This window comes from Canis aureus, chromosome 6, assembly GCF_053574225.1.
Source record: "Canis aureus isolate CA01 chromosome 6, VMU_Caureus_v.1.0, whole genome shotgun sequence".
NCBI classification, from domain to species: domain Eukaryota; kingdom Metazoa; phylum Chordata; class Mammalia; order Carnivora; family Canidae; genus Canis; species Canis aureus.
The window spans coordinates 44,744,935-44,764,761 of NC_135616.1; the positions used below are offsets into that span (position 1 = coordinate 44,744,935).

Below are 19,827 nucleotides of genomic sequence, written 5' to 3' on the forward strand. Positions count from 1 at the left end.
GTCTGATTATAGCAATGATTGTCAGTTCAAAAACCTGGTTCATTTATTTCCCATTTCAGCCTCATCCTCAGGGGGATGTTTGTAGATTCCGTATCAGTTTGTGTGCCTCATCTGATAGAGCTGTAAGTATTCTGCAAGTCAATAGAACAAGAAGAAAGCTCCTACAATCTGGACCCTCCCAAGTTCTTTGGAATACTTGAGACATGTTATTCTCACTCTTCTCGAAAGGAAATTCACTGAGAAAGTTAAAGTAAAAAAACAACAACAACAACAACGAAGAACAGACCATCTAACTACAGAAACAGACAGCTGTTACTTACACTGCTTTCCAATCCATCATCATTGATAAATCATGGCTAAATAATCAAGTGCAGAATCCATTTCTTCACATCTGTTAGTAAATAGCTCCTTGCAAATGTCTCTTGCAGATCTGGGGCCATCTCAGGAGGAAGTAAGATAGAGCGAAGGTAAAGGAGAAAAGGCTGGGGAATTCTGAAATCCATGGGGGTCTGGGAATGCTCAGGGCAGACCCCGGTGAAACATTCCTGTGATTCCAGCCTGAGGCTAACCCAGGATCCGGGCCTCCCCAAGCTCCCAGCCACCTTTCTAGTCCAGCTCAGCCCCTGCTCCAACATTGCATTTCCCTCCAAGCACAAGGCATCGATGGCAGAGGAACTCACGGGATCCTGCCCATCCGCGCATGCAAGCACGCTTCTCAGGGGAAGCTGCACCAGTTCCTCTCTTGTCTGCTATCTCGGAGCGGGAGGGAGGGAAGAGCAGAGGCAGGCGGGGAGGGAGGGGGGGAGAGGCAGAGAGGCAGGGAAGAGAGGAGCTTTACTAATAGAGACCAGGAGAGACAGAAACACTTGCTGGAACTCCCATTAACCCACAGAAGCTTAGGCATTTTCTGAGCACGGCAGCTGCAAAACGGATGATCAAAATCAAGTGTTTAAAATCTTTAATTATACATCCAAGTTATACCCATTTGGTGCAGACAAAGCCGACAGAACCAAGGTTCTGCAAGTAAATACTTGTAGACAAACAGATGCAGGCATATGTCCCCAAGAGGATAATATCTCCATGCATATATTTCAGTGAAAATGTCTAGGCTCACAGTTTACACGTCTTCAAACTATTCAAATGCTCTCGGTAATGGAAGCAAATCAGACAACCAGCGCCCCTTGCCTCCGTTATCTCCAATCGCTTCTTCCCTCATTCTGGAGGGAGGTGTCCCTGTGTCTTTTTCCTTGCCTCAGGAAACCCTCAAAGAGAAGAGAATAGAGAATAGAGAGGTGGGGGGGGGGGAGGCTTTCAAAGTGACTGTCCATTTTGCATGCCACCCCATTGTTTGTGGCAGCACAGCCTGGACGCTGGGCAGAGCCAAGGCAGAGATCATGTCCCGGGAGGAGGGAGATAGCATGGAGCAGGGACATGAGACACATGGGGGTGGGGGAGCTCTGCGACAGCAAGGGAACAGGTGGTGGCCTGGGGGGAGAAAGAAGTGACAGCAAAGGCAGCAAAGGGGAGCTGAGGCAGAAAGGTAGGGGCAAGAAAGTCTCAGCACACGCTGGAGGGGCGACCATGACCGTGGATAGCACAAGACCATCTACCACTGATTCCTCATGTTCTCTGCAACCTCCCTTCTCCATACAAGGAACCCATTCACTGTATTTCTCTAAATGTGATCCTGACCACCTGTGCTGGACATACCTGGTGACAGCGTGTCCACAATGTGGACCCCGCAACCCCACCCCAAAGATGATGACTGAGCCTGTAGGGGCCAGAATCTGCATTTTAACAAGCTCCACAGGTGATTCTGATGCAGGCTGAAGTTTCCAAAGGCTTATTTCTTCGACAGTGTTGGGTGAGCAGATGAATGAATGAAAGACTAAACAAAGTGAGTAGAGATGCTAATGGAACACCTGTGAGAACACCATAGGGCCAGAGCAGTGGTGGTGCCACCAGGAGGGAGGGATCACAGAAGCCAAGTGGGAGCTGATAGAAGGACTGGCCACTTTCCAAGCCCTGAGACTACATATGTTGTTGCCTTTGCCAAGAATTCTCTTCTTCAGACAAATCATCCCAAAACACCCAGTCCAAAGGCAGGGCACCTGCAGGGCGGGGGGCTCAGTTAAGCAACTAGCTCTTGATTTGGGCTTAGGCCATGATCTCAGGGTCGTGAAATCACTCCCCAGGTTGGGTTCCACACTGAGTGTGGAGTCTGCTTGAGATTCTCTCTCTCCCTCCCCCTCTACACCTCTCTAATAAATAGATAAGCAAGCCATTTGGGTTGCTTTGAGAATTGAGTCCAAAGTCTCACCCTTTTAGTAGCCTTGCCAACTCTCCCAGGTGTAGGCATGGGTTCCAATCTTGTCTGTATCCCCTCCTGCAAATACCTTTATATGTTGCAATTACTGATTGGCCAATTTTTCTTCCCTATTAGATGTTGATGTGCTGTTTCATGTCAATTACATGATCTCTCAGTCATCCTATATGTTCCCAAAGTCTGGATGCAAAGCAGGCACTCAATAAATGTGCATTAGTTAAATGGCTAAATATGTCATAAGAGTATGTCTTAACCTAGGTGGCTGATACATAGATGTTTGCTTTCTTATTTGTCTTCAAACTGAGCATCTGACTACAGTTCATATAATATTTTGTACGCACGATACACATAACAATAAAGAAGAAATTTTCACTAGGTCATAACATCTGGGATTTCATCTAGAAAGTGAGGACTTAGTGGAGAATGAATAGGAAAAAAATTGCAAAGAGTTAACTTAAAAAGGAGGTTAATAGGACAAGAAGAAAAAATATGAGAGTGAAGTGAACCAGATGTGCAATACTGTGGAGGTGACTTCTGATAAACTGATGTTTCTGAGGCTCACAAAGCTTTCACATTTAAAACCCACAGTTTGCAAAGAGATGTCCCAAGTAGAAATGGGCTGTTTGTAGTGGGAGAAGAGTATGTATTAACCCTCCTGGAGAAGAAGGACCACCAAAATTAGCAGGAATAAAAAAAAAACCCATTTACTTGGCTTGGAGGAATTATAAATTAAAGTTAGAAATCATTCACACTAGTAATGGGATAGGGATGTCAGGGTGGTACAGTTAGTTGAGCATCTAACTCTTGGTTTCAGCTCCTGTCCTGATCGCAAGGTCGTGGGATCAAGCACTGCATCCAGCCCTGCACTCAGTGTGGAGTCTGCTTAAGACTCTTTCTGCCCCTGGCCCCACGTGCTCTCTCTAAAATAAATAAGTCTTTTTTAAAAAATGGGATAGATAGATGAATGGAGGACAGATGGATGGAAGGGGTGCTAAAGGAAGAGAGTCCAGAACAACACCCATTATCTATCTAAAAGGCATTTTAAGTAGTGTTTTATAGTTTCTAAACTGTTTCATGTGGTATTGAGCCCTCCATGAATAACTGTAGAATCAGAGCTCTGAAAAGTTAAATCACTTGTTATTGGTCACACAGCTAATACATTCCAGAACAAGATCTAGAATCTATATCCTTTTTTTAAAAAAGATTTTATTTATTTATTTGAGAGAGAAAAAGAGAGAGATAGAGAATGAGCAGAGAGGAGAGGGAGAAGCAGACTCTGTGAGGAGCAGGGAGCCTGATGCAGGACTCGATCCCAGGACACCTGAGCCAATGGCAGATGCTAAACCAACTAAGCCACCAGGTGCCCCAGAGAATCCAAATCCTTCTACACATAAGCCACTGTATTTCACTCTGTACCAAATTAAGCCCCAAAACAGGTGAAAATGGTCCTTAAACTTGGTGAAAATGAAATGAAGACGACCCACAGGATTCTACCTTGAGACACAAAGAAGAAGCTAAGTTAAGGTCTGGTCTGTTTGTCAACACATTTGCTTAGCAAACATCATCCTCAGCACTTTTGAGCTGGGGATCCCAACAAGAAGTTTGTGGTGGTCTGGCAGATAGCTGGGAAAGCTGCCGCCACCAGAATTTCTCTCTCCCGTGTTCACCAGAATTTCTAGTGGCCATGTGTAATGGACACGAAGGTGTGCCTTCTAGATCCTTCTTTAAGAGCAATCTTGATGCCCCCGCTGTACCATTCTATGATGTTCCCACTGTCCTCAGACGACACACAAAAAAAGGAGAACACACATTACTTAAGGCCATCCATGACGGGAAAACAAATCAGCTCACATATAAAGACAAGATCATAATAGAAATTCAGCAGCAGATGCCTTTACAGCTAAATTCTGGTTTACTGGACAGATAGGGAACTACATAAATAATGATGGGATTAAGAATGACTTCCCAGAGGACTTGGACAATATGGTAATTTATGGGTTTATCAAAAGGATTTAAGATGGCAACACAAGCGAAAGAGCTTTCTGTTCAATGAACCGAATTCCTTGGTTGCAGTTCATAGTGATCTCCTTCCTAGCTCCAAAACACAGCAAGTAGTGTGTGTGATGAAGGCTGTGCCTTGGGGGACATAAGAAATCAGGCCCCACTGTCTGCTGTGGGCCTAAGAGACAGTAACTTCCTATTCCCTCTTATAAGAAAATACTGTCCCAAGTAATGATTAAAAAGAAAAGAAATCTAAGCAGTTAAAACACCAGTGGCACCTTTTACATAAAAATATAGATATTCATATGCAAGGGAGAAGGTGTCCTGGTTGCCAGATCCTTACAAATAATGAAAAAAACTCTAAAAGAACCCTTCCTGAATTACCTGTGAGTTTCCCCCATGGGAAATAGCCAACGCATGAAAATCCTTCATTTCAAGACATCAAGATTAAAATGAACCATGTGTATTCTGAAAACACAACACAGAGGTGGTTAAAAACCAGATTGCGTTCCCCGATGTGCTGTGCCACCGAGTCTACACATTTTATGAAGGTTTCCGTTTGGTCATTAGTTTCAAGATCCATGCTATTCAGAAAAGGAAGTCTAACAAAAGGAATGAAGGGACATTATATGAGAGCTGTACGTACTGCTTTTGTACCTTTAAGACTTCAACCGTCCACAAATACGGATTTCAAGTCAGCTAATGAGCAAACAGTCCCTTGGTCACTTTGGAGCTGTCAGGCACTGTGGGAGCCTAGTACATTTTGCTTTTTTTTTTTTTTTTAACAATACTGTTTTACATAGTATTTACTACATTTTCCCAGGTGAAAATCAATTTGCAATTGGGCTTACAGTAGGAAGTTAAGGATTTGCTTAAGATACGTAGTTTTACAATGTCTTCCAGAGCCTGCTGTGGTCTTGTACTCCCTGTTTTTCCAAGCTTGGTTATGAGAGGGGATAAACCTGATCACCGCTACAATTTGATCTGAGAAAACAAGAGAAAAAGCATGGAGAGAGAAAGGAAGGGGGGAAAGTGGCCAGGAAGGCAGGTGGAGTGGGTCGCAGAAGCCCTAGAACGGGGCTGTCTGTGCCCGGAGGAGGGAGGGGGAGCAAGTGAGGTGGGTGTGAGCCACCTGGACAAAACTCCCAAAGTAGAGCTGGGCTTGTCCTAGGAAATAATTAAAGCCTTCCAGGAGAGACAGGAGATTCAAATCTTCTTAAGGCACCACCCTGTGACAACACCAAGAGTAAAACTCCTAAGTTCTAGCTCCAAATCCATTGGTCCATCCAGGGGTTGAAACATCCCCCTCACCATCAAGCCTCTTTTCATGATGATGATCACTCTTCAGACATGTGGTGCTCTGACACCCTTGATCTTCAGTCTGGCCGACTTAAGAGAATTTTTATCCCTCTCAAAAGAACTGAGGAATTCTCTCCATAGAACGCATTTGAGAACAGAGATCTTTTGTTGAAAATAGTCAGAACATCAAACATTTCTTTTTTTTAAATAAGGGGTCAAATACCTCTAATATTTAGTTAGATCGGGGGATGGGGGGGGCTCTTTCAAGGATGTAAATGCAGAATTTGGGAAAAGCCAGTATCTTAAAAACTTTTTGACATGTGTTATCTCCAGGGGGAGAAGGGGTGTCAGAGCTACCCAAAAGGAGCATAAAAATCTTGGTACTTTATATAAATTAGAAGTTGAATTCATGTCCTGTATGGCCAAGGAGACATGAACTCTTTGTGTTAATGAGGTATACTCACAAGGAAGAGTGATAGATGGAAATTCAGATGCAGTTTTTAAAAGATTTTTATTTATTTGAGAGAGAGACAAGGGTGAGCACAAGGAGAGGAAGGGGCAGAAGGAGAAGAAAGAGAAGCAGACTCCCTGCTGAGCACAGAGCCCAACAAGGGGCTCAATCCCAGGACCTTGAGATCATGACCTGAGCTGAAGGCAGATGCTTAACTTACTGAGCCACCCAAGGCGCCCCTAGATGTAATTTTTAAAAGACAAATTAGGAAAACATATGTGTAGTTCAAAAAAGAGTTCACCATAAGGCTCTTTCCCAGTTAGTATAGGTAAGTTTTCAAGGAGAGCCCATCCCACTTACTCATGGAAGAATCTGGCAACTGCTCATGTCCTTGGGTTCTTTGCCCTCTGACTTGACTTCTCTTTCTTCATCCGGAGGCATTTTCTTCATATCCAAACTATGTCTATAATTATGACCATTACTCTCATTCATTCATTCATTCATTCAATTGATCATCAAACAAGTGTGTATAGAGTGCCCAGAGCAAGACAAACCTAGTTTTGATCTTCACTGAACCTGCAGTGTAAACTAGTCACGGTTTTCCAAAATAATTGCTGCTGCTTCCTTCCAAAAATAATCTCCTCTCATTCCACCTTGTTCTCAGAAAGATTTAAGAAAGTATATATGTTTTATGTAGTTTTCATTAAATCTTAAGCCTCGGGATCCCTGGGTGGCGCAGCGGTTTAGCGCCTGCCTTTGGCCCAGGGCGCGATCCTGGAGACCCGGGATCGAATCCCACGTCGGGCTCCGGGTGCATGGAGCCTGCTTCTCCCTCTGTCTATGTCTCTCTCTCTCTCTCTGTGAGTGTGTGTGTGACTATCATAAATAAATAAAAAAATAAAAATAAAAAAAATAAATCTTAAGCCTCTGTTGGACGGTAATCATACTATAATGACCTTTTTTTTTTTTAATCAGTAGTTATAAAACAATAGGCAAGATGACTTTCATATCAGGAAAGAAGGATCTAGTTATCTATCCTAGGCTTGGAGTTCATCTTATCTTAAGTGCAAGCTACCTTAGTTGATTTATACGCTAACTTTGGATGGATAGTCAAAGCGCCAAATTCTCAAAAGAATTTTATAGATGTACAGCTGGCATCCAGTGAATGTGCAACAGAGCAGTAGTTACCAAAATATGAGGGAAGCACTATGTATGCATAATGAAGCAATTGCCTAGTTCTAAAGACAGAAGTGTAGTGGAGCCAAATTTAGTAAAAGAGGCCCAACAATCCTCCGTCTGTGTGTTGATAAAGGAATTGAATTATTTTGGACTGCTCGATGCCTCTAAATATGGGTAGTCTTAGCAAAAATGCAATTGTTTAAACTTCAGGTCACAAAGTCTAATTTTGGTATGAATTCTAACAACCCGCCCAGTACAGCAATTATTCTGCATTTAAAAAGTGTTCTGTAGATAAAAATGAAACTCCATGATACCTTTGTATGCTAAAGCAGGACTATCATCCCTTTTTTGCGGTACGAGAAAGAAAAAAAATTACTCCTCTTGCTTTTATAAAGTTATATAAAGACACAACAGGCAACAAAGAGCTCTAGCCTCAAAGTAACCTAGGTTCAAACCTCTGGCACAGCTAAAAATGAACACCTGTGAACCGTGCTTACCATGTGCAAGTTCTAAGGGCTTTACATGTATCAATTTATTGCATTCTCATCACAACTCTGTGAAGCACATAACATTATTATCCTTATTCTACCAATCTGGATTTTTTTTAAAGATTTTATTTATTTATTCATGAGAAACACACACACACAGAGGCAGAGACACAGGCAGAGGGACAAGCAGGCTCCATGCAGGGAGTCCAACATGGGACTCGATCCCAGGACTCCAGGATCACCCCTGGGCCCAAGGCAGGCGCTCAACTGCTGAGCCACCCAGGGATCCCCCTACCAATCTGGATATTGAAACACAAAACAGTTAAAAACTTTTCTCGAGGTCACATAGCTACCAAGTGGTGAAGCCAAGGTATGGACCCTCTTGGGCTGGTCTTAGAGTCCCCTCTGTCAACCCTTACATAAGACTGCCTTGTATATATTACTGACATCCTCTAACTTACTGTTTTATCTGTGAAATGGGGATGATAGTACTGATGCTAAGGATTGCCAGGATGTCCGAGACAGAGCACCTAAACATCCTTAGAAGGCATGTCGCACGGACTCCATCTCTGATTTAATTATTAGGCAGAGCCCTGTTCCTTCTCACTGCTTCGCCTCCCTGGGGAAGATGGTTTGCCCTTCCTCTAGGGATACCTCTGAATGGACTGGACTTGCCTGCCTTCCTTTCTGGTTTCTGGTTCCTTAGCAAGGTGGCTCAATGAATCCTAAATTCTGGGCTCAATAATAAAGATTCTTCTCTGGTTGTCATAAGATAGAGGCAGCATTTTTAGCTCCAGAAATAAGGAGCTGGAGCTGTTGAAGGAAATGAATTTCACCTTTATCCTCACCCTGAAGCTTGTGTAAGTTACAAATCAATTAATTCATTGCATTCTCATTTGGCATCTTGCCATCCTGAGGCCCCTTCTCAACTCCTTGGGGTTCTTCCTCCAATTCGGCATGACTTCTCAAGTTGGCCAGGAGCCAGCCCTTGCCCTGGCGAAGTCTGAGGGCTACATAAGCTACCTTGTCTTGAATGTTCTTCTGAGAATTTGGAAGGAACTCGAAATCAGTTTTTGACAAGTTATTGGCAAAAGTAGAAGGAGAACCCGCCAATTTGCTTCAGGCACTAAGCGTGTTAACAGGCATTACACCAGGTGTTATTAATAGGTTACTTACAACAAACCGGGTTTCAACCCATTGTTTGAGTTATATAGTGTTACAGGCTTTGCACTTTATGAAGTAATGTATTTTCTCTAACTCGGAAGACTTAGAGTGTGTGTGAAAGAACTCAGTCCTCAAAGGTGAAATGTCTTCATCACAACTGAGTCTTACATAGGAATCAGGATGTGGGCTAAGTGATCAACACTATTTCTTCAAATCAGATCATCACTTTATAAAGCTAAAGGCTGGGACAGGTGTCACTGCCAGGCCTGCTCACAGGTGTGAGGTCAGCACCTTGGCAAAGTGCCCTACTTTTTCAGTTCTCCCAGGGAAGTCAGCAGCTTCATTCTAAAGAATTTCAGAACTGGAAGGAATACCCCCCCCGAATGCTCTGCTCTAGGGTTCAGAGCATGGATGCCTAAGTCATGGTAGTCCTAAAAACTGTCAGTGTTCTTAGCAAGAGTCGGAGTGGTCTAAGTTCTCATTACTGACAAGCAGCTACCCAGCCCGAAACAAAGTGTGCATTGGAAAGTCAGAGAGTCGGGAGGAAAGTCATTTCCTACCAAGGCCAAGCCTCAGCAGACTTGCAGAAGAGAGAATCACCCCCTTAGGAAGATGACCTCTTCCTACTTTCTATACCATTTACTACCTTGCATGCATGAATGCTTCGGCACTTTGCTGGGCTCCAGAGCTACCAGCCTGAACATCACAAGTGAAACCCCAACAAAACAAGGTTTCGGTCCAGTTTTCCACCCCTTCGGGCCCAGGGCATCAACTGGTTCATCTGAAAGCCATGTGTATTAATAAGCCACTTCTAAGATTTCTGAAGCCAAGCTGCCGGTTGTGCCCCCGTGTCCCCCTTAACTGCCTTACAAGCGGAGACTTAGAACATCTGTGGGTGGAGACTTTCCAAGTCACTAAAATTACAAACATAGTGGTTACCTATTCATCTGTGGGTCAGCTGTGTGCCTGCAGCAATTCAGCCAAGTCTACTTGTCCTGGAAAAATACAATCAGGTGACAACAATCTTACCTTATGTCCCAGGGAACATGGCAGGACGAAGTCAGTGGGAAGTAGGGACTCTGAGTATACTTTTTTTTTTTTTTTATCTTCTGAGTATACTTCTAAATTCACTATGTAGCCTTGGCTACGTCACTTAGTCTACCTGGAATGATTTATCTAACCTCTTCATATTCTGATGATGCTGCATCAATCTAGATTATATCTGTAAAGTGTTGCATCCCCTCTAGGAAAGGATGAAAAGATACTGGCCCCCACCAATAGACACAAGCACACATGCACAAACACACATAGACACACACACACACACACACACACACACTTGATACAAGGGGAGAAGAGTGTGGGCAGGTAGGCCAGGGAGAGGACTGGGGGAGAAACTAATTTTGCTCCTGCCTCCTCTGCCAGCGCCCTCTGACTAGACTCTCTATCGAGGAAGCACAGGGCCAAGCAGCCTCCATCAGGTGGAGAAGGGCAGGACTGACCCTTCTCACAGGCTATTAAACTACTGGATGTTCCAGGCTGAAAGAAAGTCAAATACTAATGACTATCATTGGGAGAAAGAAAATCTGGCCATCCACATGGATATCAGGAAATAAGCCCAGCATACATGACTGGGCCATCGGCTAGAGCTTTAGGGAAGCCACCGCCTGTCCATATACACCCAGAGAATTCAACCATCCTGCCTTCTGCCCCTCTTTTTCTGGCCACTGTGGATCAAAAGTTTCCAGTCATGGCTCACAAACATTGTTTTCAGCTTGTTCTTCCTGCACCCAGATGCCTCACAAATGCAGGTTTTCGTGGGTGGAGTAAATGATAATATTCCACTAGCTTCTAATTAAGCACATAGAGCCAACAGTGATAACCTTCATAGCCAGGCTGACTCATCATTTGGGTTGCCCCTGAGGTCTCTGATTCAATTTCCAGTTTCTCTGATCATACCTCAGCCATCAGGTGGAGAATATTAAACTATAAAATGTGGATGGCCAGGGTCTCATGCCTCTGCCTCCCTCTGCTCCCAGGAAGGCTGCCACATGGGAAAGCGATCCCCAGGGAAATGGGAAATGGCAATCTGATGGATGACAAATGATGTATGAATGTTGAGAAGTCATCTGGCAATTAAAGAGGCATCAGTTTTTTAGATGGATGAATGTAGTATGATGTGATAAGTGTGCTTTCCGGATAGCTTCATCCAAGCGTTGCTTTGTACTTAATAATTGGAAATCTTGCCTAATGTGTTTGTTTTATTCTTGTTACATTTAATATACAGTCTTCTGGGGGGGCTGGGTGGCTCAGTCGGTTGAGCATCTGGCTCTTGGTTTCTGCCCTGCTCATGATCTCAGGGTCATGAGATGGAGCCTTGTGTTTGTCTCCAAGCTCAGTGGGGAGCCTGCTTGAGTCTCTCTCCCTCTGCCCCTCCCCCACTCAAATAAATAAATAAATCTTTAAAAAAATACAGCCTTTCAGCATACATATGTGATACATATATGGGTTAGTACTGATTTACACCATACGGGAAGTTACTTAGCATTTAAAATGCCTTAATCAGAAATACATATTTCAGGGATGATTAGTGCTTAAACACGTTGAATTTTCATTATCGTTTAATTTCAAAATATTGTCTAATTTCCACTGAGACTTCTTCTTTCGCCCATGGGTTATTTATAACTGCTTAATTTCCAAACGTTTGGGAGTTTTCTTTTTTCTTGGTCATTGATTTCTAGCTTAATTTCTCTTTGGTCGAAAATCCATACTGAGTGGATTCAAGCCTTTGAAACTTGTTGAGACTTACTTTATAAAGAGCTGGCACATGGTAAGCTATGGTAACTCGGAACAAATTGTACATGTCATCATTTAGTCCAGTGATCCAGGCACACCAGTTGGGTAAAATGAATTGATAATGTTCAGATCTTCTATATCCTTATTGGTTTTATTTATTTTTTTGTCAGCCTGATCTATCAATTCTTGAGATAGGAGATATTAAAGCACCTCACTATGACTATGAATTGGTTTATTTATCCTTTTAATTCTATCAACTTTTCCTTTTTCCATTTGGAGCTCTGTTATTAGATGTATGCAAATTTAGAACTGTTATAACTTCCTTGTGGACTGACCTGTTAATGTTTACAAAATTTCCCTATTTATCTTTAATGATGATTCTTCCTTTAAAGTCTACTTTCTCTGATACTAATAGAACTACACCAGCTCATTTTGTTATTTGCAAGGCATATCTTTTTCCATTCTTTTATTTGTAAAATATAGCATTTCTCTGTGTGTCCTTATATTTAAGGAGTGTGCCTCATAAGCAGTACAGTTAGACGTCTTTAGGTTTTTTAAATACAGTATGACAATAATTATCTTTTAATTGGAGTATTTACTCAATTGTCATTTAATGCAATTTTTGATATACACGGGTTTAGGGCTATCATGTTAGAATTGTTTTCTATTGGTCCACATGTTCTATGTTTCCTTTTCTTGCCTTTCTTGCTTTTTCTTTTTTTTAAGATTTATTTATTTATTTGAGAGAGAGAGAGCCCAAGCAGAGGGAAGGGTAGAGGGAGAAGGAGAAACAGAGAGAGAGACAGAGAGAGAGAGAGAAGTAGACTCATGCTAAGCACAGAGTCCGACACAGGGTTCTGTCTCATGACCCTGTGATCATAACCTGAGCTGAAATCAAAAGTCAGACCTTAACCCACTGAGCCACCCAGGAGCCCACCTTTCTTGCTTTCTTTTAGATTGATCAAATACTTGTCATTCTACTTCCCCTTCCACATATTGTTTTACTAGTTACTGTGGAGATCACAATATGTGTCTTTGACCTATTATAGTCTAGTAAAATCATAACTTTTAATACTTTTGGATATTGCTCTAACCTCATAATCCTTTAACTCTATTTACACCTCTTCCACTTTCTGTATTATTCTGGTCATATGTTGATTTCTACATGTATTTTAGAGCCCACATGACCTTATTTTTCTTGCTTTTTATGATCAATATTCACTTATGTTTGCCCATATATTTTTCTCAACATTTTATTCCAAGATAAGATTTTTTTGAAATTAAATTGAGAGAATTGGCCAATGAATACCCATATAACCCTCATCCAGATTGTATACTTAATATTTTCTATATTTGTTTTATCACCTATCTGTCCATCCCTCTATCCCGTCATCCATCCATTATATATTTTTAATATATCTCAGCTTAACCATGTAAGTATTTGCTTTTTAGGTCACTCTTTGGTTTTCCTGCATTTCTGGGATCATTTTCTTTCTACCTGTATAAATACTTTGTTTTTCTTTTAATGCTAGTCTATTGCTGATGAATTCTTTTAATTTTTGTTTGTCTTAAAATATCTTTATTTATTTTTGTTTTATGATTTTATTTATTTATTTGAAGGAGGGGAGAGGCAGAACAAGAGAGAAAGAGTTCCAAGTAGACTCTGCACTGAGTGTGAAGCTTGTCTCAGGGCTCAATCTTACATACAGTTGTATGTAAACCTGGACTTCACGACCTGAGATGAAACCAAGAGTCAGCTGCTTAAACCACTGTGCCACCCACCCCAAAATATCTTTATTTCACTTTAATTTTCGACAGATATTTTTGCTGAGTTTATAAAGCTTTCGGTTGGCAGTTACATTCTGTCAACATAGTAATATGACATTCCATTGTCTTCTAGCATCCACTGCTTCTGTTGAGAAGTGAGCTGTGAGTCTTATTGTTGTTCCTTTGATAACCATGATTTATCCCCTGTTGGCTGTATTCACAATTTTTCTCTCTGGTTTTTGTTTTCAGTGGTTTTACTATACTATGCTCTGTTGTAGTTTTCTCTGTATGTCTCTGGAACTTGAATCCATGTTTTGATGTCTTCAATCCTTTTCAGAAAATATTTCTTCTGCCTCATTTCTTCTTGCCTTTTTCTTGGACTCCAACCAATTACATGTTGTTATATGGACTAATATATGTTCCATGCTCTTTTCTGTATTTTCATCATTTTTGCTCTCTATGCATCCACCTGGGTATCTTTTACTGGTCTGTATTGCATTTCCCTTATTCTTTCTTGTAATGCATCCAGTCTTGCAGTTAAATATATCTACTGAGTTCTTACTATGTATTATTATTTTTTAAGATTTTACTTATTTATTCATGAGAGACACACACAGAGAGAGAGAGAGAGAGAGAGAGAGGCAGAGACATAAGCAGAGGGAGAAGCAGGCTCCCTGTGGGGAGCCCAATGCAGGACTCGATCCCAGGACCCCAGGATCATGACGTGAGCCAAAGGTGAATGCTGAACCACTGAGCCACCAAGGTGCCCCTATTTTGTTTTATAAGTCCCAGAATTCCCAAATTGTTTTTTCACAAATTTCAGCTCTCTAGAGAAGTTCTTCATCCTATTATCTGTTTCCTTGATGCCATTATTTTATTTTTTTTAAATTTAAATTTCTTTAAAGATTTATTTATCTATTTGGGAGAAAGAGAGAGTGTGAGGGAGGGGTAGAGGGACAGACGAAGAGAATCTCAAGCAGACACCCCACACACACACAACTGAGTGCAGAGCCCAATGCAGGGCTCTGTCTCATGACCCCAAGATCATGACCTGAACCCAAACCAAGAGTCAGGTGCTTAACCAACTAAGCCACCCAGGCACCGTAATTTTAAAGACTATATCTGTAATGCCAATAATTGGGTCATTCATGGATATTTCTCCATTACCTATTTTATTTCTCATGGACCTATTTTCTATTATGCCTGGTAATTTTTGATTGAAAAAAATATGAAAACTTTAGACACTACTGAAAATACTATCTTCCTTCAGCAATGGTTCACCTTATCCTCTGGTAGGCAGCCTGAAAGCAGGTGGGGGGGGGGGGTTTGATCACCAAAACCCAATCAAAGACTCAATGAGGTTTTATATGGTTTGGTCTACTTTGGGTTTACTTCCAGTCCTAGGGTGTAGCTCATCAAAGATCCCCAACAGGTATTTGCTAGCACATCTTCTCCTAGGTGGGCTTTGAATGCCAGCATGTTTTAGTGAGCACTGTGATACTACTAAAAACTCTGCTCTTCTTTTCAGGGCCTTTTTGCTTAGTGGTTTAATCTCTTGTTCTGTACAGTAACATCTGGCAAATGCTTCTAAGGGGAAAACTACGGGTATATTGAGCCGACTTTTCTATGCCTTCTTTCTCTCCTCAATCTTGACCCCTCAAGCCCTGCCTACCGTGTCAGCCCTGAACTCAAACTTTTGCCTCTTTGGCTCTATGATAATGCCAGAAGGTCTGCTGTATTCTCAGCAGATGACCTAAGAGAGAAAAGCATCATCTCAACTCTCTATAGTTTTCTTTTCTCTCAGATCTTTGTTACTCAAGTCCTATTGCCTTGGTTGCCCTTTGGGGCATCTCTGGCTCAGGAGGGGCCTCCATTATCTGGCATTGGCTGAGACCAGAATCTGTTCTGATTGGTCAGTGCCTAAGCCAGTCCAAGTTATTATAAGAAAGACTCTATTTGGAAGGTCACACTCCAGAGGCAGTTACTACAAATGCTTTGACTATCTTTATTACTAGTCCACAACAGAGGCATTGTCAATCAGAATAATGTAAATTTAGAAGTGATTTTTCTTTGATAAAATGATTGTGTTCAAGAATCATGGACTGGCTAGAATTACTAAGTAGCACTCTTGCTCTTGTAAAACAGTATATAAGAATCCAGCAAGCCCAATTAGTCTGTGGTTTAGAAGCCTGATTTGTCCATTGTTCAGATATCTTACAAGAGGATTTTTTTGCCTACCTTTAACTAAATGATGATCAAAACCATGACATTAGCGCCTAACTCTAGCAGTTCTTCATGCAAGGTGCGGTGAGAGTGTATGCCTAAAAGAACAGGGAAGTGACTCTTCATCAAGTTTACAGAACAGATCATATAACTCGTTCTGCCAGCTTGCTAACACGTTTGTAACTATGGCAGAATTTGGTTTTAGATTTATGTTCTTGGGACACCTGGGTGGCTTAGCAGTTGAGCTTCTGCCTTTAGCTCAGGGTGTGATCACAAGGTCCTGGGATCGAGTCCCACATCAGGTTCCCCACAGGGAGCCTGCTTCTCCCTCTACCTCTGTCTCTGCCTCTCTCTCTGTGTTTCTCATGAATAAATAAATTAATTAAAAAAAAAGATTTATGTGCTTTATAACACCACCTAGAAACAAGGTTTTGTGGCAGGAAACGTATAGCCCTACCTTGAACTATGGGAGGCTGACAGCATCTACCAAAAATAACAATAGATAACCAGATTGGCTTAGGTGAGTTTGAAAAATGTCCTTTACTTTACAGTTGTATGCAAAACTTAAGGGGTCATGATGGCCTTAGCATTTGCCTTGGCTTTCCACCTGTGTTTTACTCTAAATCTATCATGTGAACTATTGTAATCTTAGTCTTTTCTTGGCCCAGTTTAGCCACATCCTCTTGTTAATTCCAGCTGCACACAAAAAAGGAATTAAGATTAGTGAAATGTCTTCTTCAAGTTGACTGGTGAATGCTGTGTGTTCGGGAGAATTGAATTATTTCCTCTCTATCAGAAGAAAGCTTACAAAGCTTGTATATACCATCTTGCACCCAGAGAACATTAGAGGACCTGAATCCTGCTTCAGCGAAACATCCCAAGAACCTAGAGAGGCCACCAAAGTGACATTTCTGTGAGAGGGTGGGGCTGATAGTGTACACGCAGCTCTGTCTTCAGGGAGCTTGTGGGGAGTGGCCCCAAGACACAGAATGAACAGCAGATATCAGGAAGGTCCTCGGCACCGAGTATCATGAATGGAATCCTCAAAACTCTTAAACTTGGCAAGAACTCCGAGATTTCCTGGTTCATTATATCCATTTTAATCAGAAAAACAGGTCAAGAGAAACTTGGTAACTTAGCCAAACAGGAGGTAAGCCTGATCCAGAATTCAGTTGACTAGATTTTTAATTCATTGTTCTGTTTAGGGTGCCTTGTTTTTGGTCCTCCATAAGGAGCTCCTAGAGGCCTGAGCTCCCTGCCCCAGGCTATAGGAACATTCTCCTGGGCTTGATTCTATGACCTAGCCAAAGTTATGTCACCATAACGCTGAATCTGGCACAGGACTCTTAGGTTACCTGTGTCTGTTCAGCCGTGTGGGATATAAGCAGAATGCCTTTGACAAAGAAAATAGAAGTTTTTTTTTTTTTAATCAGAGGATCAGGAAACAATAGTCAGTAATGTGGGCTATTTTTAATTCTGAAATATCAGTATATAGTTGTTTCCTTTCCAGAAAAGAAATGGGAAAACCCTGATGTCAGCAAGACAAAGCCACTTATATGTTGACCTAAATTTTTTAGGTCCTTACATCTCTGGTTGAAATTCATTTCATTCTTTGGATAATTTTGGCAGAGAATAAATCTGCTGTCTCGAAAGAAAGAATAAACAAAATTAAATCTGTTCAGTGATTTCTCATGGGACAAATGCCAATCTAAGCAACAACATTAAGAAGGAAAAAAATTCTTCATTACTGAAGAGGTGGATTTGTGTTTGAATTTTCTGTAAAAAATGAAGAACTATGATGATCTGATATCCTTCACAGCCAATATTACAGGTATTTCAAAAACACCATTTACTTCTCTCTTTTTATTTCTCTAGTGACAATCAGAGTTAGCAACACATTTCTCAAATAGGGAAATCACAGAGTACTTAGGATTCTTGATAGAAAGGTTCACATACAGCAATAAATCACTCTCAGATTGTCTCAAATATTTTTCATCAGACATAACATTTCCCAAGGATTCCATGTTGAGGAAGAAAACAAACCTAAGAGTAGAATTCTGGGGAAAATGGGCACTGCTTTCGATAAGACACCAATATGAAACTGCCTACTTTTTATTGGTACATGGCCCACTGACAGGTGAGACATACAAATATGGCCTGTGTAATAAAAATGTGTTCTATAGAAGCCTGGGTGCCATGTGGTCCACATAGAAGCCCCTCGGGTGTAGTTTGAGGATAATCTAATATGGGAATGGCAACTCTAGTTTCATCTCTCCTCTGTCCTGGATCTACCCGCTGTAGATATGACAAATCAGTCACTGACAGCTCTGTTTCCTGCCATGTTCAGGACCCGAGGTAGAAGTCAAGGTTTGATTATAGTGGGCAAGTCAGCTGAAACTGACTTACTATTCCAATTAGTCAAGCAATTCTACGTAAAGCAGTATAGTTACTACAGTATGGGCCTCTGGACGAATGAGGTTGACACGTGGCTCAATCATTGATCAGCAAGCTGTTCTTGCTCATGTTTCTTAACCTTCCTGACCCTCTATCTCCTCCTTCTTTAAAACTGAGATATTAACAGTATCTACCTCAAAATGTTTTTGTGATAATTAAACAAGTTAATTAGTATACAGTTCTTAGCAAAGCGCCAGGCACATTGAAAGTGCTCAATGAATGTTAGCTATTATTAGTTGTAACAGAATAACAAATATCATCATCAGTGTCCGAAGAGAGTTCTGGTCGTTATTATACTAACCCAGGTGGTGTTATACTATGCATCCTCAGAACAGCAAGTTTGCTTCTTCCTCCTGATACGTCTGGACATTATATACATGCATAACCAAAGAGGAATTGAAAGTGGGAAATATTTTGATTGCAAACTTGGCAAACACTAAAATTAAATCTTTCAAGAGGGACACAGCACTGTGTTTAACAGATGTCCCGAATCTGACTGTCTCAGACAATGACAGGCTGAGATCATGTTTGCAGGCTATCCCAGAGTCAGTTCAGCTCATCGTGTGCCTCAATACCTCTTAGATTTCTACCCCAGAACTTGGTCACAGATTGTGTAATTTTACCATCAGACTTGCTTCCATGGGATGGGGATTGATTGATTGATTGATTGATTTTAAATATTTTATGCATTTATTCATGTGAGACACAGAGAGAGAGGAAGAGACACAGACATAGGGAGAAGCAGACTGCCTGATGCAGGACTCAATCCCAGGACCCCCAGATCACAACCTAAGCCAAAGGCAGACTCTCAACCACTGAGCCACCAAGGTGTCCCAGGGATATCTTTCCTATACATGTGCTCCTGAGTCCAATCCCCAGTTATTTCTATAACCATGTCACAAATTGACACATAATTGCAATTTAGCAAATGTTGCTTTCTCTTGTCTGCTCCTGAGGGTCAAAAAGCAAGAACTGGTCCCTCTTAGCTTGTGTTTCAATAAGTTGGTTCAAGAAGATGCCTGAAATTTGGAAGGACTGCTTGGTGATGGACATACTTCTACAATCAATAAAGGGCTTTTATCTAGATCCTCAGTGAAGATCCTAGCTGCCAGAATGTGGGTGCTGGACTACTGGTACCGTGCCCAGCAGTGACTTGCAGGAGATAAGAATCTGCTTTCCCATCCAGACAAATCCACAGGACCTGCTGCCAGGGATTCTAGGACGAGAGCCCTCCTCTGAGATGGCAGGTAGAGGAGGTTTGCAGATAAACAGCATGAGGCTTAAGAGTCACGGGAGCATCTTTAATCTCTCCGGCATCCTTTACATCTTCCAACTGCAAACCCAGCCTAAGGCACAGAGAATCCAGTCTGGGTGCCTCTGTTATTAAGGACTCACTCACAGAATCAACCTCTCAGGGACTGCCCTTTGATTTTAGTGTCTGAAACACAAACAAGCACCACTCCAGGGCCCTGGGATAATTATAATAATCTTCTCCAAGCTCAAATGCGTCACTTGTCTGCAAATGTCCATTAGAGCCCAGACCCGAGTCTTCTGTTCATCAAAAGCCAGACGAAGAAGGAAGGGGCCACAGCAGAGAAGAGGCTGATCTGTGGTCCTGATCTAATCCCAGGGGTGGCCAGACCTGAGGCTCTGGGGACTGGACTGTGTGATGCTGCTTA

At 41.8% G+C, this 19,827-nt stretch overlaps 1 protein-coding gene across 3 annotated transcripts in view; it reads right to left on the bottom strand.

Moving 5' to 3' along the window:
* The window catches only part of KIF26B (kinesin family member 26B), a 439,262-nt gene that overhangs the window by 164,630 nt on the left and 254,805 nt on the right, over positions 1-19,827 (bottom strand). Inside the window, exon 1 of one of the 3 annotated variants that reach the window (XM_077901366.1) lies at positions 321-718. The exons of the other annotated variants lie outside the window; for them this stretch is intronic. Coding sequence (XP_077757492.1) covers positions 321-343 — 23 coding nt within the window. The 5' untranslated portion in view covers positions 344-718. Of the gene's footprint in view, positions 1-320; positions 719-19,827 lie in introns of those variants that run through there. 3 annotated transcript variants of the gene reach the window in all.